Consider the following 24,893-nt stretch of genomic DNA (forward strand, 5'->3'; position numbering starts at 1 on the left):
AAACTCTGAACCCACCCGAACAATTGGTTAGCACAACTTGGTCATGTCTCCTGGAAACCTCTACATTGGGTTTGCGAGACTTGGACAGTGTCACACAGGGAACACTGGGTAGGCTCTGTCATTTCCGCTCATAAAAGCTTTTTTACTAGTGAAAAGGATATAGACCAGAATCAGCTAATGTAAGGTCTCCACACGCCTACTGACAGACCTTTTTCTGGTGTGCAAATGTGTGGGGTGTGTGTGTGTGTGTGTGTGTGTGTGTGTGTGTGTGTGTGTGCGCGCGCGCGCGCGCGCGCGCACATACGCACACATAGTTGGCATCAGGTCGTGTTCCTCAGTCATTCTTCGCCTGCTTTATTGAGCCAGCGTCTTTTAGTAAACCTGGAGCTCACCAATCCCAGCTAGTCTGGCTAGCCAGCTTGTTCCAAGGAGCCCCTGTCTCTGCCTGCCAAATACTGGGATTACAGGCAGTTGCCATACCTGCCCAGCCTTTGCGTGACTTTGTGAGAGCCATAATTCAGTCTTCACAGTCATTCAACATGGACTTTATCCACTGAGCTCTCTCCCCAGCTCTTACGATATATCTTCAAAGAACAGTGGTCTCCCCCAACCCCTGTGTGTGTGTGCGTGTGTGGAGAGAGAGAGAGAGAAAGAGAGAGAGAGGGAGAGAATGAGTGTTTGAAAATTGCAAATCAGTATTCAGTAGCACTGATAACACACTGGTTCTGTGACTGTGGTTGGTGTTGGAGATCTTCTGGGAGTTGTTCATTCAAGGCTATAATTAGAATTTTGGGTGATGAAGGGAATCACATATTTCAGACAAGGGATAAATTTGTTGGTTTTTCAGTTTTTAAGCAGGAGGAGGACTCTGGGAAGGCAAGTCTGTCCTGTCCAGGGATGTTACTATTGTTAGTTCCTCTAATCTACCATATCCTAAAGTGTGCTCCATGAAACCTGAGTCTCTAGGTTGTTTAAAATTTATCTTATGTTTAAAAATCAGTTTGTGCATCAAAAAAGTTTGAAAATGCTTGTTCAAAGAAGTTAGGTAAATAGTTTATCTAGGACATATTAGGATCTTTCTCGTGCTAACCTTCATTTTGAAGATCCAAAAAAGAGGCACATTTTCACACAAATAATTTTCCTATTATAAATTAAAATTTTAAATTAGCATATAACATATAATAATTTCATTGTGACATTTTCATACTTTTCTATGATTTTTATCATAGGACTCTTCCTAGATATATCATATATGGAGAATAATAGTCTAGGGAAAATACTGTGTTTTCAACTTTTTTTCCTCCCGTGTTCAAATTACATGAAAGAGTCACACAATTGAATACACAGCTGATTATTTTTTCTTCCTCGATCCTTTTGTTTTCTAAGTGTGTTTAACCTGACATGGCTTTTGTAGCCACAGATGAATTGAGTAAGACAAAGGTATTGTGGGCATGTCTGTGATGATTGACAGGGCATTGAAGATGTAGTTGATAATCCTTTAGTATTTATGACTTTTGTGGTATTAAAGATCAAACACAGGGCCTCTTGAATGTCAGGCAAGTATCTCACTACTGAGCTGCATCCCCAGCCCCCAAATTTCTCTTTTCTTGGGTTACTTGAGATTATCTGGTAGTTTCTTTTTCAAAGCATCTACAATGGCCCGGTATTATTTTAAAATGCATTTATTCCTTGATAATTTCATATGTGTATGTAATATGAGTTGCCCTGCGTGGGTGCTGGCATCGAACCTGGGTCCTCTGGAAGTGTACTACACATTGTTAACCACTGGGCCATCTCTCTGCCCACATGAATATAATGTGTTGTGGTTGCTTTGCCCATAGGTGTCCTCTTCCTTCTCACTTCCTTTTCATCCAAAGTCCCTCTGTCCATATTCTTTGTGAGACCTGGAGGATCTCATCTATCCCCAGCTAGCCTCAATCTTATTGGTAACCAAAGCTCCTCTTGAACTTCTGATGCTTCCTCTCTGCCTCCTTAGTGTTGAGATTACAGGCATGTGCCACCATAGTTGGTTTATGTGCTGGGGACCAAACCCAGAACTCTCTGCATGCTATTCACATACTCTACCAACTGAGTGAGCTACATCCCCAACCCCTAATATGTCTTATTTAAGAAAATAAAAATTTAGAATACCACTGACAAATAGTATTTCCTTTACTACTTTATATTGAGGACTAGAGAGACTGAGTTTCAATTAACAAAGTTTGGCTTTTTGAATACTCTGGTTTTAAAGAACATTGTAATAGTACATACTGTTTGCTTTCGTGCTTTTTAAAATCACCCCTTTCTCATTTAATGAGATGCCATCCTTTGCCCCTTTCTTTGCAAGCACCTTAAGTAGTTCACATGTTTAATCTTTTTTACTTCTCTCTCTTTACTGGAAACATTGAGCCTGAATTTGCTGAAGACTGAAAGGCATTGTATTTTTAGCTACTTGAAGATTAAGATGACCCAGCAGCCATACTAAGTGAAGTGTTGATATTACAGTTTGTCCCTGACCAGTCACAGCTGGAATATATAAAATGACCCAATAGCAAAAAGTGTGAGGGCTCTGGGACCTTGTTTTGGATGATTTCTGCTGGGATCTGTAGTCTGGGCTCCTGTAACCCAGCCTGTATCTCACTGCTGTGGTCTCTGCTGGGATCTGTGGTCTGGACTCCTGTGTCTCAACTGCTGTGATCTCTGCTGGGATCCTTGGTCTGGGCTCCTGTAACTCAGGCTGTATCTCACTGCTGTGGCCTCTGCTGGGATCTGTGGTCTGGACTCCTGTATCTCACTGCTGTGGTCTCTGCTGGGATCCTTGGTCTGGGCTCCTGTAACTCAGTCTGTATCTCACTGCTGTGGTCTCTGCTGGGATCTGTGGTCTGGACTCCTGTAACTCAGGCTGTGTCTCACTGCTGTAGTCTCTGCTGGGATCCTTGGTCTGGGCTCCTGTAACCTGGCCTGTGTCTCACTGCTGTGGTCTCTGCTGGGATCCGTGGTCTGGGCTCCTGTAACCTGGCCTGTATCTCACTGCTGTGGTCTCTGCTGGGATCCGTGGTCTGGGCTCCTGTTACCTGGCCTGTATCTCACTGCTGTGGTCTCTGCTGGGATCCGTGGCCTGGGCTCCTGTAACCTGGCCTGTGTCTCATCACTATTATTTGTCCCAGCCTGCTCTGGCTCAAAAGCCTCCCAGCTATAGCTGTGTCTAGTCGGGCCCTTTGGGGAGGAACCAGTACCCTAAACCAAGGAGCTATTCTAACCTGGACTTCTTTTCAAACACTGAAACTCTCACACCTTTGATTAGAAAGTCTTGTTCACGGGAATTTATTTGTGTAGTCAAGTGAGATTTTAGAATGGTGTGGAAGCTTTCTGTCAAGGCTCTCTTGGCTAGTTGTGAACTCTGGCTTCTCCTCACCTGTCTTTCTGGGTCTCAGGACTTGTGGTCACTTTTAGTGTGAATACCCTGTTGTAGCATGATCAACATGTTCTTCTCGCTGTGCACAGTAGTGCAGGTCTTCCGGCTTCTCAGGAGGCTGAGGCAGAAGAGTCACAAGTTTGAGGGCAGCCTGGGCAACACAGTGAGATGCAGTATCAAAGGAACGTTTTCTTTCTGATTCATATTTGGGTGTAGACGGGGCTCTTGGGATGACTAGTCAGAAAAAGAGCACCGTCCTTTTCCTAGCTGTTGACTTTAACAGAGCCCTCGGGATCTGCAAACTTACAGGTAGGTGCTGTCGGCCAGCTAGCTCTCTCTCGGTGAGTGCTTGTTCTTAAGGGAGTGATGCTGCAACAGTCACCTCGCTCACCACAGATTTCGAGCAAATGTCTTGTCTTTGTCCTCCACCTGGTATAGATTTTGTTCCCGGTCCTTGTTGAAGGTTGATTTATGTTCACATTTCAGTCCCATTCCCAAGCAGCGTGGAGAAGCCAGGCTGGAGGGCTCACCCGTGTGCCATGTGGGACTCTACTAACTGTCCTTTCTGTCCTTCATGAACCATGATTGCCACCATGTCTGATGACCCGAGTCCCATCCCTGGGATCCATGGTGGAAGGAGACAGTTAGATACCACAAGTTGTTCTCTGACCTCCGTGCACATGCCATGGTTCGCACACACAAATGAATTTTTAAAATGTAAGGTTTTTAAAGGCATGATCTTAAGGCCAGAGACCTTATAGACCTCCACACTCATAAAACATGGATGGAGGCGTTGGCACGAGACCCAGCTGTGCAGTCGTACATTTTGAACTGTGGGGATGACGTCAGGATCCTTTTAAACCTTTCACCTCCTAGCATCTCAGAATGTGAAAAATGGTAAGGATTATCGTTTATAAAGCAAAAGAAAATAAAATCCAAACTATTCCCCCTCTAGATTTTTTTTCAGTCTACCCCAGGACATCTCTAAAATTAATAACTGAATTTGCTATATCTGGAAGGTTGTGGGTGATTTTTGTTGCTAGCAAAAATCTATTTGCACATCGCTGCTTTCATTTCCTAGGTATCTGCCATCTGCTTTTTAAACTGCAGGATTTCAGCTCACAGACAGGTGACACTAAGCATTCTATTTAGCTCTTCCTGGTATAGCCTACTGGTGGGGGACCTGCGTTAGCACTGTGGTGGGCGTGGTAATTACTGGGAGTATTAATAAGGTGGCTGTGGTTTTTTTTAGGTCGGGATGTAGTCTGTGATTCAAGCCAAGAAAATTTTGAGTGCATGTCTTAAAGGCTTTGGGTACTCCCATTAAATGATTTTTCCAAGGAGACATGTGGCTCTGTGCGATAGGAAATGGCCTAAGTGAGCTAGAACCTTTCATGGAATACCCCAGTCACAGTAAGGCCAATCTGGAGACAGGAACCATGATACCTAATCCTTAACTTTGGAACACTTTTCAATTGTTTTGAACTTCGGGTATAAACTCTGCCCTTTTCCTAGCCCTTACACAGTGGTTTTAAAGAACCCGATGCATTCCTACACGTGTCCAGCAGTCTCTACTTTTCCGTCGGTGGCTTTGGTGAAGATGACTTCTCAAAGGCTTGGCAGACCTGTGGGAGTTCCACCTGAGACATTCTAAGTGGGGTCGTGTCAGAGCACGAAGGTCCCAGCTGTGCTGCCTCAGTGAAGCCACTGTCAGAATTGTTCCGTTTGGGGAGATAAGTTTGTTCAGTTTCTCAGGCCTCAGGAAGCCCTTTCACTCTGTTTTAAATTATATGTATGAGTGTGTTTCTGTGGCGGGGGTGGGGGGGTGGGGGGGGTAAATATGCATGTGAGTGTAGTGCCGTGGAGGTCAGAAGAGGAAGGCGGATCCCTTGGAGCTGAAATTACAAGCGGTTGTGAGCCATCTGTGGGTACCAGGAACTAAACTCAGGTCCTCTTCAAGAGCATCAAGTGCCCTGACTGCAGAGCCATCTCTTCAGCTCCAGGAACTTATTTTTAAATGGTAAACTTAGGATGCTTCCTTGGGCCAGAGAAAATAGTCTAACATCGCAGTTAGAAATGCTTGTCCTGCCTGCATCACATATCCACAGTCCTCCTAACGAATATCTTGACTAGGAAGTGTTGAATCTTATCTGTCTTGGTTGTCAGCTCTGCTTAACTTAGGTCTGTTGTATTTGCCTTCAGCTGTTAAAGATTTTGTGTTGACAGCTTGCTTATGTTATCATCAGCTGATTTTCTGCATCTCTCTCATTGGCAACTTCCACACATGTTCTGAACCTATCCAAGTTAAAAAATTTCAAAATTAGTTCTACCTCTTCAGCTACTATAATTCATTCCTGGAGCTATTGGAGAGACTCTTTCTGACAGAGACATGTGCTGTGTCAAGCTCACATTCACAGTTTCTCTTGGGAGGCCCTAAAGCTGGAGTTTATGCTTCTTTTTGAGACAAGAGTCCCAGTGTATAGCCTAAGCTAGCCAGGGTGGCTTTGAACTCACAGAGATCTGTCTGCCTCTAAGAGTCTGTGCTTTCAGTCCTGGAAGTACTGTGGCCATCTAAAGCCATGCTGCAGCTGTCTCTATCCAGGACTGTTGTCTCCTTTGGTAGCATCACATAGGATCTCCCAGTGAGTCTGGTCCCTCTGACAATGTCCTTTCCAAAGCAGGATGCTCCGAATGGAAAGAGTTGATGGTTCCAACCAAGAGTGTGGCTAGTTTGGTTAAAAATAACCTTCATTTGGTTAAAGCCTTGTCTCTAGCGATAAAGCACAGCAGTGCCTCAGCTCCTCATTTCTTATTCCCTCATCTCTGAGCCCTAGAGAGACAAAGAACACCCACTACCTCTACTACCCGGTAGTTCACCCCTGCAGAGTGATATGTGTCCAGGTGAAAGTGAAGGACCCTACTTCAGAGCTCTGTTTCCCATTTGAGTGGACTCCAGCCTTCCTTACACTCACTCCTCATGATCACATGCCTCCAGGTTCTCTTAGGGAACCTCTGTTGGATGTGTTTCTTTTAAGCACAGAGGTGGTGTTGTCTTTGTCTCTTTCTGCTCATACACAGGGGGCTCTGGGTAGTGTCCACAGCCCTTCCCACCCATGATCTCCATACCCTTGCTTTCCACCTCTCCCCAGCTGTGCACTCCCTGACTGTGTATGCACACGTTAGGTCGTCTTCAGGTACCTTCCTCTGTCACTCTCCACCACGCTTTTTAGTCTCTAAGTTCAGTCTCTCACTGAACCTAGAGCTCACTGTTTCTGCTCCACTGGTTGGCCAGAGAGCCTCCCCACCCACCTGCACCCATCTGCCAGCACTGGACTCCCAGGTACATGCCTGGCTTTTATGTGAGTATTGGGCATCTGAACTCAAGTGTGCATGTTTGGGCAGTAGGCGCTTGGCCAGCTGAGCTAACCACCCCACCCTCGCCCAATTTCCTTCTTAAAATCCTTGGCAAATCTCACAATTAGGTTTCTCCTTTTGTTGGCTTCCTCCTATTTCCAATTCATGCCAGCATGACCACATCTACCCTGTAAGGCTTATACCTTGTGTTTGTGCTGTCAACTTTTGTGACCAGAGACAAGTCTTCCGTTCATTTCTGTTTAGTTCTGTCTCCTTACTTGGCCTCTTCTCCAGCTTGTCCACTTGCACTCTGCTATCTGCAGTCTTTGCTTTTAATTGGCTTCTGTCCAGCCACCTGGAAGCATTCCTTACCTTCTCCCAGGGTGGCTAGATATCTGATTGGCTTATTTGAGTGGTAGCTCTCATCAAGGGCGTACAGTCTTTGGCTGCCCTTGATAGAGCTTTTAGACATAAGCCACACTGCAGCTGACCTTGTCCAGTGCCTCATCTCATTACCACAAACCTTCTGGTCCAGAGAGGGAGAATTCTGCACCTGCCCATGCTCTCCCTACTGACTGATCTGCCTCTGAGAGTTACTTAGCCAATTTTTCCAATTGATTTGGGAGGTCAGGATTTTGACTGTTAGAGACAAAGCAAGCATTGAAATCACTTTGTTGATATCTGACATTCTTTTTGTCTGTATAATTCTAGATTAGCTAGCAGCTACCTGCAGTTCCCTAGCTAAGGCTCTGCCTCGGTTCTTGCCTGTAGGAGTACATCATCACACCACCACAGGGTGACATCACAGTCACCCCACGTGGCTGTGAATCTAAATGTTTCTGAATGTCATTCTTCTGTCCTGTTCCTCTGAGTGTCCTGGAAGTAGAGGGTCAGCTTGGTTGTGAGTTTGCTTCTGCCTAGACTGTGGTTTTTGGGCTTTTGGGGTAGTCTAGATCTGTCACATGGTTCCTACCAGGCTGCTGTCATCAGTGTCCTGGCTAAATTGACAGTGGCTGGCAGAGAAACCAGCTTCTTTTCTGTTGTGTCTCTTTATCAAGAAGAGTAGAATTAATTTGGATAGTTACCTAAAATACCAACCAATAGTACAGAAGGTGCTGGGATAAGGCAGAAACTACAGAGAGTTTGGGAATGCCTTTAGGAAACTTATGTTATTAGTTCAATTTCCTATTTTTTATCTTGTTTGGGTATACATGTTCATGTGTGTACAGTGTGTGTGAGTGTGTGTGTGTGTGAGTGTGAGTGTGTGAAAGCCAGAGGTTGATATTGGGGTGTTAGTTACTTTCCACCTTATTTTTGGGGATGGAGTTATTATCCAATAGCTGTCCTATCCTGAAGAATCTAACTCTAGTACCTAATATGTTCTTAGCCGTAAAAGGAATGGGAGAAGGGGAGAGGAGAGAGATGGCTTGGCAGTTAAGAGCACTAACTGATGTTCCAGAGGACCTGGGTTCAATTCCCAGGCCGTCCAGTGTCCGATCATGACAGATTTTTTTTAAAAAAAAAAAAAAAAAGGAAGAAGGGAAACACGTGACTCCTCTATACTCTCCTTTTAGGCAGCAAACCCTAGAGAGCCTCTGTCCTTCGTCCATGTTGAGCCCGTGCCTGGCTCTTAGGAGATGGAGGCAGAAGATCAGGAGTTTGGGTCATTCTGGAAATCACACTCAGGCCCTATACTTGTACGACACTGATTTTATCAGCTGAGCCACCCGTCTGGCCTCAGAAGCTGTTTCAGAGCAACATTATTTTAGAGAAGAGCTGTGTCTTCTCTTCCATTGTTTAGTGATGTTCAGTAAGCCTATAAATATCAGTCACATGGGTAAATCCATTTTGAATGAAATAATCGCCCTCCTGTAGTAACATGGGACAATCTAAACATCAGTGTCCTTCATGGAGGGTTTCTCTTTCGTGGAAGTCTCTGTACTTCAGATCAACACCTTCCATACAGGTGTCCAGAGAGGGTTTGTAGTCAGCTCTGCTCACCCAAATGGAAGGAGGTCAGGGACGTCTTCTGGAAAGCCTCTCAGAGTTCAGTATTGTCCAAAAGTTGTGTTTATTTGAGAACAGATGCTCTATTTAGACTCCTACTGAGTGGCATTAATGAAGTAAAAATAAAAATGATGAGAATTCACAGACTTAAAGGGCAGTTGGAAGGCTGTAGGAGTGATAAAGTTTGAAAGGGTGACAGGAAATGAAGACTGTATTATGCTGTATCATCTGACCTGACAGGGGCGTCATGCCTCCTGATTACCAGGGAATGGAAGGCACACTACATTCCAGCAAGGAGTGCATGTGTGTGTGTGTGTGTGTGTGTGTGTGTGTGTGTGTGTGCATGTGTGTGTGTTGAGACGGACTCTTGTAGCTCAGAATGACCTCAAATCCCTGATCTTCTGCCTTCATCTCCTAAGTGTGGGGGTTACGGGCACACGTGTGACCATGCCTGGTACAGCACAACATGACCTTTTAAAATCAAAAGTCAAGGTGTCTTAGAATCAAAAGGGAGAAATGCCTGACCTCTGAAACTTCAGACTAAGGGAGGAAACTACTGCAGCAGATAGTAAGGCATCAGCTGTGGCTGGCATGAAGGGCTTTACGGCAGCTCTTGCAAAGATCTGACATGGTGCTTCAGACCCTAACAAAGAGTGCCTTTGCAGATGTGCAGTACACAAGTGACCTCTTTTCTGTATCAAAGACGATGTCCAAAAAGTGACTAGACCGTGGAGGCTGAATCCAGAATATTTAAAAAGTTCTTCAACTTAACAACAGAGTGACAGCCCACTTAAAATGAAGAGATTTGAAAGGCCTTTCTCCAGCTAGGACATATGCATGGCCATGCTTGGGGTAGGAGTGCATGTCTGTCATTCACAGCCCTGAGAACACCGAGACAGTCGGGTCATGGGTTCAAAGCCAAATACTGAAAGCCTATCTTTAAAAACAAAAAAAATGGACAATACGCAGATGAAAAGGAGCTAAATAGCCTCAGTTATTAAGTAAATGCCAATCTTAACCATGTGGGGCCACCTCCTACCCACCAGGATGGTTATAACCCCACAAATGGAAAGTAGTGGCGCACGTAGTCTGGGGCTCTGCTACTTGGTGAGTTGGCATGCAAAATGGTTTATAGCTGTGGAAGCGAAAACATTGACTGGGGAGATGGCTCAGCATTTCAGAGCACTTGTCCTACAGACATGAGGACCAGAATTTGAATCCCAGAACCTGCGTCCTAAGTTTCCCCACAGAAATGCCTGCAATTCCAGCTCCAAGGAAGGCTGAAACAGGAGAGTTGCTGGGACTTGCTGGCCTCCAGGTTACCAAGAGGCCTCCACACATATACCTGCAAACACACACACACACACACACACACACACACACACACACACACACACACACACACGGTCACGTACATAGACACCTACAAATACCACAGAAACAAATCTTTCTAGGTTAAAATCAATTTGCTGTCTGCCCAACTAAATTCATCCCCAAGTATCTACCCTAAACAAACTAGAAACAGCTGCTCTCACATATGTACGCCCATGCACATTTCAAGAGGGGTAATCACAGCAGACTCAAGGCAGAAACAACCCGGTGTCATCAACCGACAAGTGAACAAAATGTGCGAGTTGGGTAAAAATGTGTAATGAATACCATTTAGCTACAATGTGCATGATGCGGTGCTGGGGATGGAACCCAGAGCCCTGTGTGTGCAGCATGGATGAACCTTAAAACCTCATAAAGGTCAAAGAAGCCCGAGGGAACAGATCTCATAGTATGCAATTCATTCTGTGGAATACCCGGAATAGTAAAACGTAGAGAAGGAATATAGAATGGTCCCCAAGGGTGGAGAAGTAGGTAATTGGTGGATCCAGGACTTCCTGTTGAGGTGGTAGAAGCATTTTGTAACCTGGTAGTGTCTGCACACAGTATAAATGTATTGAGTAGCACTGACTTATTCACTTTAAAATTGTTGATTTGGCCAGACATGGTGACTCACACCTTTAATCCGAGCATTCTGAGGCTGGAGGGCCTCTGTGAATTTGAGGCCTATCTGGTCTACATAGCAAGTTCTAGGCCAGTCAGAGCTACGTAGTGAAACCCAGTGACATACCTCCTCACAAGGACACACCTCCTAATCCTTCCAAAACAGTTCATCAGCTGGGCACTGAGCATACAAATAAAAGGATTGACTTGGGGAGATGGCACAATAAGTAAAGTATTTGGCGTGCCAGCGTGAGGACCTGAGTTCAGATCCCATATAGTCCTATAATCCTAGCGCTAGGGTAGAGTGGGGAGGGAGGGCAGGAGGTTCACTGAGCTTACTGACTGCCTGTGGAGCTCAAGTTCAGTGACAGACCTGTCTCAAGGAACTGAAGTTGAGAACAGGACACCCACTCCTCTCTACTAGCTTCTTTGCGTACTCCTGTGCATGTGCACGGGTACACAGAAGTGTGCATGCAACACACACAAATTGTTGTATATCAGAAAAAAGGAGAAGGGGGAGGGGCAAGCTTGAGCAGTTAGAGTCTGCACTGGGACGTCACTAGAGAGGGGAGTCCGGGTGACCTGCAGACTGGCTTGAGTTGGGGCCATTGGAGACAGGAAACAGCTGATTTGCTGAGGCAGCTGAACTCAGTCCTGTAGGCGGAACAGAACCTTTCGACCAAGGAGAGGACCTTTGTGGTGGACAGTTTAAGTGGCACGTGTATGTGGAGAACTAAACCAGAGACGACAGAGAACCTGGTGGCTCAGTCAATCCTGAGCACATCTAAGCAGAGTTTAACCTGGCCTCAGGGAACCAGAGGAAGTAGAGCTGTGCCTACGGGGTGTGGGGCAGAGCTCTGGGCGGCCGACTTCACTCACTCATAGGAAATCTATAAAGCAGGACAGGTTTTTTCCTCCTGGTGTGCAGATGAGGAGAACAGGTTTCTGATGTGGCCTGGCTATGAGCCCAGACAGACTTGATTGCAGAGCCGTGTTAGTTTATGATGCAGAGATTAATATAAGAGATTTTTTAAGTCCTACTTGTTCAATCCTCAGCTTAAGGTTGGGGGGAGGGAGCAGTAAAGACATTTCTCCTTGGGTGACCGAGAGCGTGAGTCTTCTCGTGAGCATCCTACAGGGGAAGTGTCCGGCCAGCAGACAGACCTGTGGACAGGAACCCACAATGGGAGGTGACTATAGCCTCTGTGCCCTCCCCCTTCCCAACTTCCACTCCCTTGGTGAGACCCCCGACTCATGCCCTCCTAGAGGCTTCTGGGTCAGACAGTTGACGCATCATTGACGACTAAGCTCCAGCCGCAGGGCTGCTCTTGCCCGGCGTGGCTCCACCACAGGTGTGGCAGAGACTTGGTCAGACTCTCCACCTATGTGCTTATTCCTGGTGTTCAAGACAAAGAAATTCACACTTCAGTCTTTTTTTCTAGGCTCCGGGAAAGAGAAACATGACAAGCAGGTGTTTTCCTCTTTGGTTTTGAAAGGCTTTCATACTTGTAGCTTGGTTTCATTTTGGTTCATTAAATGCTCCCTAAAGGGTTGTGATAAACACCCGCTGGTCAGCTTCCGGTGATGGAGAGAGTAAGATGATAAAGCACGCCCAGACTAGTAGGAAGCCTCCTTCTACAGTAACGTCTCGGCGTGTCCCCTTGTCCCCAGTGCCCCTGCAGTTCCCAGGGTCCAGTATAGCCCTGAGACAGGTTCAAAAGCCTTGCCATCATCACAACAGAAGCCCCGAACCTCCCTTGAGCCTACCAGTCTCCCTGTCAGACCTGGTTCCCTGCCTTCTCAGACTTGTAGCCTTTGTCTGAAGAACTCCCCCAGCTGGGATGCTGTTTGTCCTGCACTGGGCTCTGTCCATCCTCAGGAGTATGGCTGCACAGCTGTGTGTGGGTTGGACCCTTTACAGATCAGGTAGCCAGTAGAACACACAGAGAGGTTAAGAACTGACCGGATACCACTTCGGGTTTGCAGACGAGGCTAAGGAAGCCTTGCTGAGCCCTGTTTCCTGTCTCTCCTGTCCGGGTCCAGGTGGAAGTGAAACCATATGTGCTGGATGATCAGATGTGTGACGAGTGCCAGGGCACGCGCTGCGGTGGGAAGTTTGCCCCGTTCTTCTGTGCCAACGTCACCTGTCTGCAGTACTACTGTGAATACTGCTGGGCCAGCATCCACTCCCGAGCCGGCCGAGAGTTCCACAAACCGCTGGTGAAGGAGGGGGGCGACCGCCCTCGGCACGTCCCGTTCCGCTGGAGCTGAACCCCGGGCGACCCAGCTACAAGTACTGGAGTAGATCACAAGGAGGAAGAGAGGGCACTGCCTCAGGGCTCACGGTGTTCTGGAAATCTGTGCATTCGTTCTCGATTTTTAAAGAAGAAATGGGTCTTTTTATTATTATTATTATCATTTACAGTCATATTACTGAACTCAGCGTCCAGTATAATGCAGAATCGCAGAGTGTGTAACGGTACCCATTTGCACTTTGACTCACAACTTGTCTGCTTGGTACCTTGATTTCTTACACCTGATCTGTCACCTCCACAGTACGTAGACTGCCATTCTCATCAGCGGCCGTCAGGCTGACGTCTGTGACTCTTTGTTTGATGTTGTGGTGTTGTGGCTCTGATTGGTTTTACTGGAGCATGCACTTATTTTCAGAAACGTAGAGAGTCGCCCCTAGGACAAGACTTACCAAAGGTCACACGTGTAAGTAGAGGCCGATGTAGCAAACACTTTACAATCAGCAGTCAGTAGTGGGGGTCGCGTAGAGTAAGGATAGCCCTTCATGAAAATAAGTCTGTAGCCGCTCTGTACATGTACAGATACCTCACAAGCTGGGTCTTTCATTTTCCTTCATGTTTGAGTTTTGTTTGGCTGAGGATTTGGGTTAGATCTTTTAGTGTTATGTAAATTTATGCTGCAATAGCTTTTGCTGCTATTAAAATGGTATTGTGGATACCATAATACTCTATTCAGGCTAAGGTATCAATTAACAACAAAAACAAGAACCCAACACACACTTTTGTGGTTTAGGGATAGAGCCAGCTGCCGGAAGGAGAGGAGAAGAGACCAGAGAGAGCCAGCAGAGGCCGCCGTTCCTGACTGCATGTTTACCTAATGCGGTTGCTGCATGCAATAAATTTTATATCCAATGTCTAGTATAAAACCTTCCCACAATGCACAAATTAAGAATCTATATAAGCTATAAAATACTCATTTTTTTAAATGATTTTTTTTTCATTCAAAGAATTGGTAATCGGTGGGAGGAAGGCATGCCTCAATGGGTGGAATGCTTGTGGACAGGAAGAGCCCATATCAGGCCGACCATTATTCAAACCAATAGAAAACCTAGTGTAGGATACTCTTTTGGCAAATCTGTGGACGGTGGATGAAGTACTTGCGGTGCTCTGTTCTACATTGTGCAATTTCTTTTCTATAGTGAAGTGATTATGTCTAACTGTGATCCAATGTAACTGTTAAAAGCCTCTGTGTCAGACATTATGAACTTGACCATTCATAACTGGTATATTATTAAGTAACACATGAGCTCTGAGATATGACCTCCTAGTGCTCACACCACTCTACATAGCTTCAGACCTTGTCCAGAAAGCCAAAGAGCTCATCTTAGCTTACAAACACTAAGACTATACACAATATCTAGAGATAAGTTGTCAGATTGACACTGACGCACATCGTTAAGAAAGCCACGTAAGGGTGACGCTAAAGAAATGGCTGTACCAAGATGGCCTGGGCAGACGCGGCCTTCCGTGCGAGACACTAACTACTAGTTCCCTGGATTCACCCTGTGAAGCTTGAATAGGATGGAGCCCTGCTCATGCTACCGTGGACATTCTTTTAGCATTCACTCCTGGGCTGTGGAGAGTACTAGGAAGAGCAAGCACGGTGATTGCAAGACTGTAAGCTTTTTAACCCTCCGTCCTTGTCTTGAATTCTGGGGACAATCTGACCGGATGCACACTGCAGAGTAGGTTTGTCACTGAGTCTTTTGTGCTGTGGTCTCCTTGTACCGTCTGGAAGTTAGTGTGACTTGGTTTTTTTTAGTTGTAGTTGGTTCTTTTTGTCTCTCTAGTGTTTAGTTGTGAATACTGGCTCTCCAGCTACAGTTTGTTTTCAAAAAAGGAGAAACAAAATAGTTTTTTACTGAATTAAAAGATGCCTATTAGATCCCTCCCCCTTGGGGGTTTTCTCTGGGCCTTTTGGGAATCATTGCTTTTCTGCGGCCCAGGTGTGGTTTGGTTTGGTTTTGTTTTTTCCTTTTTTTTTTTTTCTATGTTTGTGTTTTATTTTTTTCATCTGTATGGGAAATTTTGTTACGCACTACTACTTTTTATATTCTAGAACGTTTTCAAAAGTTGGCTGATGATTTTTGTTTGTTTGTTTTTAAGGAAAAAGGCATGCTTTCTGACTGACCTGATCTTTTGCAATACCTCAATTTTGAAATATAGGAAAGAAAAATGATATTTTCTAAGTAAGTTTATTCAGAAAATATATATTAATTTAATTCTGCAAGAAAATGATTTAACAGATGGGTAACTTTATTTTTTTCATGCTTATTTGTGTTTTTTGAAAATGAAGAAGTTAGAGCTTTATAACTATAATATTAAAGATCATATCTAACCTACAGAAATCTACCTAATTATGTGAAAGATGCAGATGTTTGGAAGAAGCACCCCTCTTTCATGTACTAAAATAACCCTGAGCTCTAGAGAAGCCGGAAGACTGTGCAGCGTAAACTAACGCGGAGGCCACAGTGTCGTGGAGACCAGGTTGTAAGAGAGACTCCATTTGGTGCTGAGAGCTGTGACTAGGTGATGGAAACTACTTTCCCTTAATTTGTATATTTATAATCAAGTGTTGATTGTGCGACTGACCAGGATTGTGAAAGAGTTCTTCTGTTTGTATTTTTTTAAAGAGAACTTTTTTAGTTTATTAAATTATAACATGTTCCCGTTTGTTTTTGTAAATAAATGTGCCCCTCCCCTCAAGTTCTTAATGTTATATTAAAAGAGAGGGTCCTTCAAAAAAGTTATTTTTTAAAACACAGAGGTGTTCTGCCCTGCAACTTGACTGGGAAGCCCCTGGTAACACAGGTCCTGCCGTGGCCTTTCCTTGATGGGACACTTGAACTAGTGGATTTTTTGAAGGCTGTAACTAACCTCGATTCTTTGTTGTTACGTGCAATACTGTTTGTACTGTTTGTATAAAAAATAGAAAAAAAAGAAAAGAAAAAAGGCATAAATCTTTATTGCAGATTTATTTTCATTGCAGACTTTAGACATTGTGACTCACAGAACTCATTTTCTACTGTCAAAAACGTACCTTTTCCTCATGCTGGTATTTTTTCAATAGTAACGTAGCCTTTGTACTGAGACAAATTTTCATTGTTATTTTTAGAAAGATTTTTTGCTAAGAAAAAAATTAAACATATTTACATATTTTTCATTTTATTTCGTATTTTCTTTAAGGAGTGCTTTCTCAATCATTACTAGAGTTGTTTCTGGGAGGGACTTTCATATCTGGTCAACGTCATAATATTATTTTGTATTTTTACTTGGAATAAATTAATTTTATGATGCTAATTCTTTAAAAGTTTATTTTTTTCATTTTCAGTTATTTTTGAAGCTAAAACCTTTGTAATATTGTTACTAAAGTGTCTAGTTTTTTGAAATGCAAAGCTTTATGTATTAACTTGCTGATGTGGTTTACAGTAATGGCAATGATGGAAACGGATGGTTCTGTAAAGTGACTGGGACTGGGACGGACAGTTGGGTAATAAACGACAGTGAGCAGAACGTGCGGGATCTTGACAAGCCTTTTCCTTTATCACAGTGGCTTAGTGTGAGACTAGGGATGATGTCACAGGACAGACAGGTCTCTAAGGATGTCACAGTGGGTTTATACAACACCAGATGCAGTAAAACCTGTCGTCTGATAATGAAGTCAGCCCTCCTGAACCAGCACGGGGTATGCAGCCAACCTTGGCCAGCAGCATCCAGTGCTTTCCCTAAAACTCCTCTTTATGTCCAGCGTGTGTGTGTGTGTGTGTGTGTGTGTGTGTGTGTGTGCGTGTGTGTGTGTGTGTGTGTGTGTGTGTGTGTGTGTCCGTCCCCCACCAACTGCTGTCCATGTGTGAGCCGGTGCCTTTCCCTCCCGATCTTACTCGCATGCACAGTGGTGACATGTGTGAGAAGACCCCACCTTGTACGTTGCATGACTTGAATGCCTCACCTGACTTGTCCCTGGAAGGGCTGGCGGCAGGCCCTGGGGAAGCACACTCTGTCACCACGCTATGTCACCACTGTTCATGCCTCAGCTGCATCTCCCCCACTCCGCTGTTCTCTGTGATGGCGCCCGCCCGCCCCTTGTTTGCCTCTTCTCGTGGTAACACTGGGCTACTCTGTGCATGATCTGTCTGCCTTCCTGCTGCTGCTGCTGCTGCTGCTGCTGCTGCTGCTTCAGCCCGCCCCCCCCCATCCGCACCCCCAGCCCCGCCCCCAGCCTCGGGAGGGCATCCACAGTTACTGCAGAGACATCTCCCAGTGACAGAGCTGGTGTTGTGTAAACGGCACATCCGGGGACTCCTCTAGACAGATGGTGCATTTCTGCTAGTTGTCGGTGGCCTCTTCTAGTTCTGTTGAAGTGGCGAGGAGGTTGATCAATAACTGGGATAAGTAAGCGTGTGTCCAGAGTCGGCTCTTGGGTTCGCTCTATGTATTCAGTTTTGTAAATAATATATAGATTAGATCAAGTTGTGATGTAAAATTTTAACTCAAATTGGGTCCTATTGGTTGGAATTTTACATTAACTACAAATAAATGATTAGGAACAGAAGAAATTGGGAAAATTCTTGTTTAGTGGTATAAAGATTATGCTTAGATTTCTGCCTATATCTTGTGTTTTATAGCTTGTTAGTGAGGCATGGGCTGATGCAGTGTACTGCATTTATGCAATTAGCAAATAACTGCTAGTTTTCATTTTATCTATTATATTAGCAACAAAGTGGCATTTAACTGGGTAAAGCTCCTACCTAAATATTTGAGTATTGTGACATCTCAGCTTGCAAGGTTTGAATGAAAGGTTAGTCACAGATTAGTGAAAAAAAAAAGTGTCTTTTTGTTAAAACTGGCTTATTTGTATGGATCACTCCTCTATCGCTAGTTTGTATGCTGTGTCTGATAACATTTTTTTTTTCTTTTATAATAACCAAACTTGTCAAACTCAGCTGCCATAGTGTTCCATTCTCACCACAGAGTATTTTATAATTGATGCTGTTGACTTAATACCCCCGGATGGGTCAAGAAGTGGACCATGAGTCCAGAGCTGTTGACTTGTGTGGATATAGCAGTTCGCTGGGACCAGTAGAGAGCTTGGGTGCTAGTACAGGGGACGCTCCTGGACAGAGTGCTGTCGGGGTATAAAGGATTAGGTATTTGTATTTTTGCTGTCAAAATGATGGACATGACTTTTAGAGTGTTCACAGCTAAGATCTCTGTATTTGTTTTTCAACTAACAACTAATTTTAACTGGACTGTATCTTTTCCTACCTGTTCTCTTGGATTGTGTTCGCTGGTAAACCCTCCCTCTGCCCTGGGGCTTGGACTAATACTGCTTGTACGGATTCGCTACTGTGACTGAACGTGGAGCTCATGCAGCTTAACTGCTTAAACTTTGTAGTTTGGACTTTTTTCTGTAATAACAACTTATTAAATCTAGTTGTACGAAGCGCTGGCACTTGTCATCTTTTGCTACGGAATCTCTCTCTTTGCATTAGGGGAAATTCTGATTTGCTCCATTAGTTTTTTAAAAACAAAACAAAAACCCCAAGTCTTCCGAACAGTTCACCTATTCCATCAAAGTTCACTTTTCCCAGACACAACACTTTCACATGCACAAATAAATTTGAAGCAGGAAAGTATTTGTGGGCTCAGGTGAGAGACGTGGGGGCTTGGGAGGGTTTCACACTGTTGATGGCCCTCTGGGCCTCAGGCAAGCTGAATTTGAGCTCTGCCCCTGAGCTACGCCCCACCCCCACCCCACCCCCACCCCCACGCCTTGGATTTTAATTGCCAGCAGGTTGCCACACGAGGCCAAATCCCTTGGAAAAGGTAAGTATTGACGTCATCTTATTTTTCAAATGACACCAGAGTCTCCTAATGAATTCTTTCCAGAAAATGGGGCTTTGTAAAAATTCGGATGCCTTCTGGCCTTGCGCCATCACACGTTCTCTGAGTGTCAACCAGACCTTGATGGAAAAGGGTGTGGAACCCAGCACAGGGTGCTTCAGTCTGGGTGGGTCTGGGCACAGGTGGTTCCAGGATGAAGGCCTGGGGTGGAGCCCACCAGGGTGATGTAGCCTCTGGGCTCCCCGCTTCCCTGTTGGAGCAACACTCGGAGTAGGGAGGGGAGGGGAAGGGAGGAGAGGGGAGGGGTCAGGAGGGGAGGGGAAGGGAGGGGAGGGGAAGGGAGGGGAGGGGAAGGGTCAGGAGGGAAGAGGTCAGGAGGAGAGGGGAGGGGAAGGGTCAGGAGGGGAAGGGTCAGGAGGGGAAGAGGTCAGGAGGAGAGGGGAGGGGAAGGGAGGGGAGGGGAAGGGAGGGGAGGGGAGGCGGCAGGAGGGGCGTCATGGGAGCAGGGGAGCAGAAAGCTGAGAGGTTTGGGAGGCGGGCTCAACCACGTCTGGTTGCCACCCCCACGCGACCTCGACCCTCCTCAATGTGTGTCCCGTGCGCCCCCCTCCCCCATGTCTGCCTCCCTCTGGCCCCGGCTTCCTTCCCGGGCGTGGACTCCAGGGCGCCGCCCTGCAGGTAAGTGCACTGCATGCGCGCCCGGCCGACAGGGACCCAGGGTCACCCCTAGTGGCCTTTGCTGGTGCCACCCGCAGCCGTGGAGCCCATCACAACACCTTAAGGAACAGCCACACATTAAAGAACAAATCGAGTCCTCTTTTCAGGGTGTCCATCTGCCTTGAACCCCGAACTAAAACGGCTCTGATGTCCTGCCCTGCGACATGAAGCCGGAGGAGGTATGCGAAGGCGTCTTTGAGACAGAAACTTCTGGGCTTGGCCCCGTGCCGTGGCATGAATCCCCAGCTCTGAAGCACCTGGTGGGGGGGGGGGGGGCACTAATGTACCTGCTCTCCAGAAGCTTCCATCACCAGTGAACACCCCGCTTTAAAAGAGGCCTGGTGTAGGAGGTCTCCACACCCTCGACATGTTTCCAGGAAGACACACACACTCACACTCCCCCGTTTTTTATCTGGAGTAGTTGAACTAAGGAGATTGTTGAGCATGGGAACCAGAAGGATTGTTGGGGGTTGCTTTTTGTGTGTGATTTTTTCTGTTAGTGGGTGATTGGGATCTGTGAATTCACTCAAAAAGATCAGCAGAAGACAAATGTTAACCCACCGTGGAGCTGCAGCGTGGAGCTGCTCCCTGCTCCCTGTGGAACTGGACAGATGGGCAGGGGAGTGTCTCCACGGGCAAATCAGTGGCCCGGGCCGTCTAGCGTGCGGCTACATGTCCAAGTTGGGTTGGGTACAGCTCACCTGAGGCACCTGGGCAGCCTCAGCCTCAGAGCTCCCTGCCTTTGGATCAAGCCCCGAAAAAGCTGCTCTTGTCAGCTGTTGACTCAATTGTCTTCAACTTAAAATAGCGTTCATAGCAAGCCTGGGTGTTCATAGCAAGCCTGGGTGTTCGAGTCGGGGCTGACCTCATGACCTTCACATGCCAAGGGCATCCTCTACCACCAAGCCACATCCTCAGCGTAATGGGTAGCTTTGTAAGAAACTGCCAAACGGTCTTCAAAACTGAGTGCCTCTGACTGTACACACCCACACACCCCAACCCCCAAAACGCAGTCGGGTTGCTAGATCCTTTGCAGTGTGTCTCATGTGTAGTGAATTTTTACCCTTCTAAATGGTGTTGAATAGGTTTTGTTGAAAACAGGTTGAGTAGGTTGACATGTTCTACCACATAATGTAGACCATCTTTTGGGATACTCATTTGCCTTCTGTGTGTTTGTGTGTATGGTTTATTGTTTTTAGGACAGGGTCTTAACCCTGGCTGACCTGGTACTGGTCATGTAGCCCACCCTGGCTTTGAAAATGCAACAGCCCCAGCCTCGGCCTCCAGTGTTCGGATGATAGGCAAGTGCCACCATGTTCTGAAACACAGAGCACTTCTGACCGCAGGTGTGTGTGGTAAACGGTTCTGAAGTGGACACCTGGATGCTCTCTCGGTCAGTTCTGCCTGCCTGGAGACAGCATCAGCTCTCACAGGTTGAGAGCCCATGCCAATTGCTAGTCTCAGCTTTAAGCTGGGGTTCACACAACCCACAAAGGCAGCTGTGTTGGCTAATGTCAATCTGACATACCTGGGGGGAAGGATCCTCAACTGAAGTATAGCTTCCTGCAGTCTGGCCTGTGTGTCTGTGTCTTCTGGGCGTTTTTGTTTGTTTGTTTGTTTGTTTGTTTGGTTTGGTTTGGGTTTTTGTTTGTTTGGTTGGTTGTTAATTAAGTAGGAGGGCCTATCCCACTGCAGGCAGTCATAGCTCTACACAGGTGGGCCTGGAGCAAGCTAGTAGGGGTGTGTGTGTGTGTGTGTGTGTGTGTGTGTGTGTGTGTGTGTGTGTGTGTGTAAAACTAGCTGAGTGTGAGCCTGGGAGAAAGCTAGTAGGGGTGTGTGTCTACTCTGTAGTTTCTACCTCAAGCCCCTGCTGGCTATCCTTGATGAGCTGTAACCTTAAAGATATGTTGTTTTGATGGATGCAAGTAAAGGGATGCACAGGTGGTTATGGGGGAGGGGTGTGGAAGTTCATTTATCACAGGTGCGATGTCTAGGAAATCTTTGTTCAACCCAGGGTCACCTTTTTTTTTTTTTTTTAATTCTTTGGAGTCGGGGTCTCATGTAGCTCAGGCTGGCTCCCAACTCACTAAGCCTAGGATGACCCGGAAACTCTTACCACCCTGCTTCTTTCTACCTGCTGAGTGCTGGAATTACAGGCGGTTGTCACCATGCTGAGGATGAACGCCAGGGCTGCCCACACGCTGGGCTCGCTCCTGCCGGAGCCACATCCCTAGCCGGCATGCTTTCTCCCAAGTTTTATTTTAGTTTAAAATATGCTCACCATTGAGCTAAATTTTGCACAGTATCATACACATATGTGTGTGAATTATCTGTCTACATATAGAGGTTTTTTTTTGTTTTTTTAAGCATATGGACCCGATTTTGGAGACTGCCCTTTCTCCATTAAAGAAAAACCAAGCAATAAAGCAGAGTATTTGCAGGCAGCCTCTGGCTCCCCCCCCCCCCCCCCCCGCTGGTTTGTGTTTATACCAGCTCTCTGCTCCCCATTGCTGTAGCTCCACTCAGCTCAGGACATGGGCGGGCCGCTCTCTAGCGGTCCCCTTTCCTGCTTTTGATTATTTTCATCTTTGCCTGTCTGTCCAACATTCTTTCAGGCCCCTCTCTCTCCGCAACACTCCTCCAGGGTATGAAAAGCCCTTCAAGTCTCTTTTACTTTCTCAGTTTTAGAATCGGCTCTTTAAAAACTCTTACTGGGATTTTGAGTGGAATTGATTTGAATCTATACATGTTTGGAACCCTAACAATATTGAGTTTTCGGAACAATCTGGTGTCTAGTGCTAGAGATTAAACTCAGGGCTCCAATGTTGTGTATCTAACCCATGAATGTGGTATATCTCCATTTCTCAAGGTCATTTTGTTGTTTTTGACCTGTAATGTTCAACATACATCTTCACATGCTTTGTATTATGTACCTGTCTCATGGATTCTGGTGCTGTTATATTTGGACTATTAAAAAATGAAATTCTTATTGCATTCAGAAACAAAACCTTTTGAATATTGACATCATCTCCCATTAAACTGCTAAACTGCCCAGTCATCACGCTTTTGTAGACTCTAAGAGATGTTCATAGAAAATGACTTTGTTTACAAGTATAAGATCTTTTGTTTTCTGAGAAGAATCTCATGCAGCCTGGGATGGCCCCAAACTTTCTGCATAGCCAAAAGTTGTCCCTGAACTCTTAATTCTTCTGCCTCTACTTCGTAAGTGCTGGGATGTGTGAACATTTCTGAAGGCCTTTAAAAAATTATTTACATGTGGGTGTTTTGTGTACATTTGTGCATGTGCACTATTCATGTAGTTGATGCTCAAGGGGACTAGAAGAGGGTGCTGGATCCCCTGGGACTGGAGTTAGAGATGGTTGTGAGCTGCCATATGGGTGGTGGGACACAGACCTGCGTCCTCTGGAAGAGCAGCCAATGCTCTTAATCACTGAGTCATATCTCCAGGCCCCATTTTTGTCTTTTAGATAGCTCTACTGTGATAGCTAAAAACTCAAGTATATTGAATTGGTAAAGAAGTGGACATGCATAATTTCAATTTCTTGAAATTTGCCAGGGATTGCTTTCTGCCTCAGTATATGGTCAGTTCGGGTCAATTTCCCATATGAGCATCCAAGGAATGTATTCTGGAAGTTGTTGATCATTCCCAGATTGCCAAATACATGTTATATATTCAGATACTGTACATGCTACTCCAGTTTTTCTTCAAGTCTGTTGCTTCTGAGATGTGAACCTGTTGCCACCTTGAATTTGTTTTTGTGGTTTCGTCCAGGTTTGATGTGAAGTGTTTATCAATCACCTGTGACTTCTCATGAACCAAATCACTATCCTAGGGTTTTCACTGTTGGGAAGAAACACAATGACCACGGCAGCTCTTACAAAGAAAGCATTTAATTGGGGTGGCTCACTTAGTTTCAGAGGTTCAGTCCATTATCATAAGGACCATGGCAGCATGCAGGCAGCCTTGGCACTGGAGCTGAGAGTGCTAGGTCTTACAGGCAACAGGAAGTTGACTGTGCCTCTGGGCAGTATCCTGAGTATAGAAAACCTCAAAGCCTGCCCCCACGTGACATACTTCCTCCAACAAGGTCATACCCACACCAACAAAGCCACACCTCCTAACAGTGCCACTCCCTGTAAGATTATGGGGGCCAATTACATTCAAACTACCATGCTTACTATTAAAGTTTTGCAAGTTTTTACTGGGAGGGTTTTCCTGCATTAATGAATGTTGCTAGAGATTTCCTGCCTGGCCCACGGTCAGGGCAAATCTCTCTCACCCGCCAGTCCCACAGCCACTCAGACCTGACCAAGTAAACACAGAAGAGACTTATATTGCTTACAAACTGTATGGCCGTAGCAGGCTTCTTGCTAACTGTTCTTACAGCTTAAATTAATCCATTTCTATTAATCTATACCTTGCCACGTGGCTTGTGGCTTACCGGTACTTTACATCTTCCTTGTCCTGATGGCGGCTGGCAGTGTCTCCCTCACCCAGCTTCCTGTTCTCTCAATTCTCCTCTCTGTTAGTCCCGCCTATACTTCCTGCCTGGCCACTGACCAATCAGTGATTTATTCATTGACCAATCAGCAACACATTTGACATACAGACCATCCCACAGCAAATGAAACCATGCCAACTTTGAGTTTTCTCTCCTTCATTTCTATGCTTCTCCCGTTGGTACATGGCATCAAAAGAGCTGTGAACGTGCATGTGACTGTTGCCTCCATGTTAAATCCGAGCCATACATACAACTCTTTGCACACCTACAGGCATGTTCTAGGTTTGCCTGGCTGGCTGGCCTTCAGGTCTTTTGCACCCACTGTTGAGATCCACAAATGACTTGCTGGTCACTGGTTTTTCTCTGATCGATGGTGTTCCATCACACCATCTCTGCAGCTGATTCTGCAGCTCCTTACCTTAAAGTATACCATCTCCAGAACTGGATTTCAGTCTTGACGGTCCCTTTTTGGGCTTGACTTAGGTAAGTCGGCCTACTCAACATCTCCTTTGAGATGTCTTTGATCAGGTATCTGAAAATTAATACGAATAAAAGTTGTTTCTCGGCCGGGTGGTGGCGGCGCACACCTTTAATCCCAGCACTCGGGAGGCAGAGCCAGGCGGATCTCTGTGAGATCGAGGCCAGCCTGGGCTACAGAGCAAGTTCCAGGACAGGCTCTAAAGCTACACAGAGAAACCGTCTCAAAAAACAAAAACAACAACAAAAAAA

At 45.7% G+C, this 24,893-nt stretch overlaps 1 protein-coding gene across 11 annotated transcripts in view; it reads left to right on the forward strand.

Annotated features, from left to right (window-relative positions):
• Cpeb3 (cytoplasmic polyadenylation element binding protein 3) overlaps window positions 1-18,524 on the forward strand; it is a 190,201-nt gene extending 171,677 nt beyond the window's left edge. For all 11 annotated transcript variants that reach the window (XM_052712070.1, XM_052712063.1, XM_052712067.1 and 8 more), the window contains one exon: window positions 12,812-18,524. In XM_052712070.1, the coding sequence (XP_052568030.1) occupies window positions 12,812-13,039 (228 nt within the window). In that variant the 3' untranslated portion in view covers window positions 13,040-18,524. The remainder of the gene's footprint in view (window positions 1-12,811) is intronic.
• The last annotated feature ends 6,369 nt before the right edge of the window (window positions 18,525-24,893 follow it).

The sequence above is a fragment of the Peromyscus californicus genome, unplaced genomic scaffold, assembly GCF_007827085.1.
Source record: "Peromyscus californicus insignis strain IS unplaced genomic scaffold, ASM782708v3 Scaffold_4__1_contigs__length_199733344, whole genome shotgun sequence".
NCBI classification, from domain to species: Eukaryota; Metazoa; Chordata; class Mammalia; order Rodentia; family Cricetidae; genus Peromyscus; species Peromyscus californicus.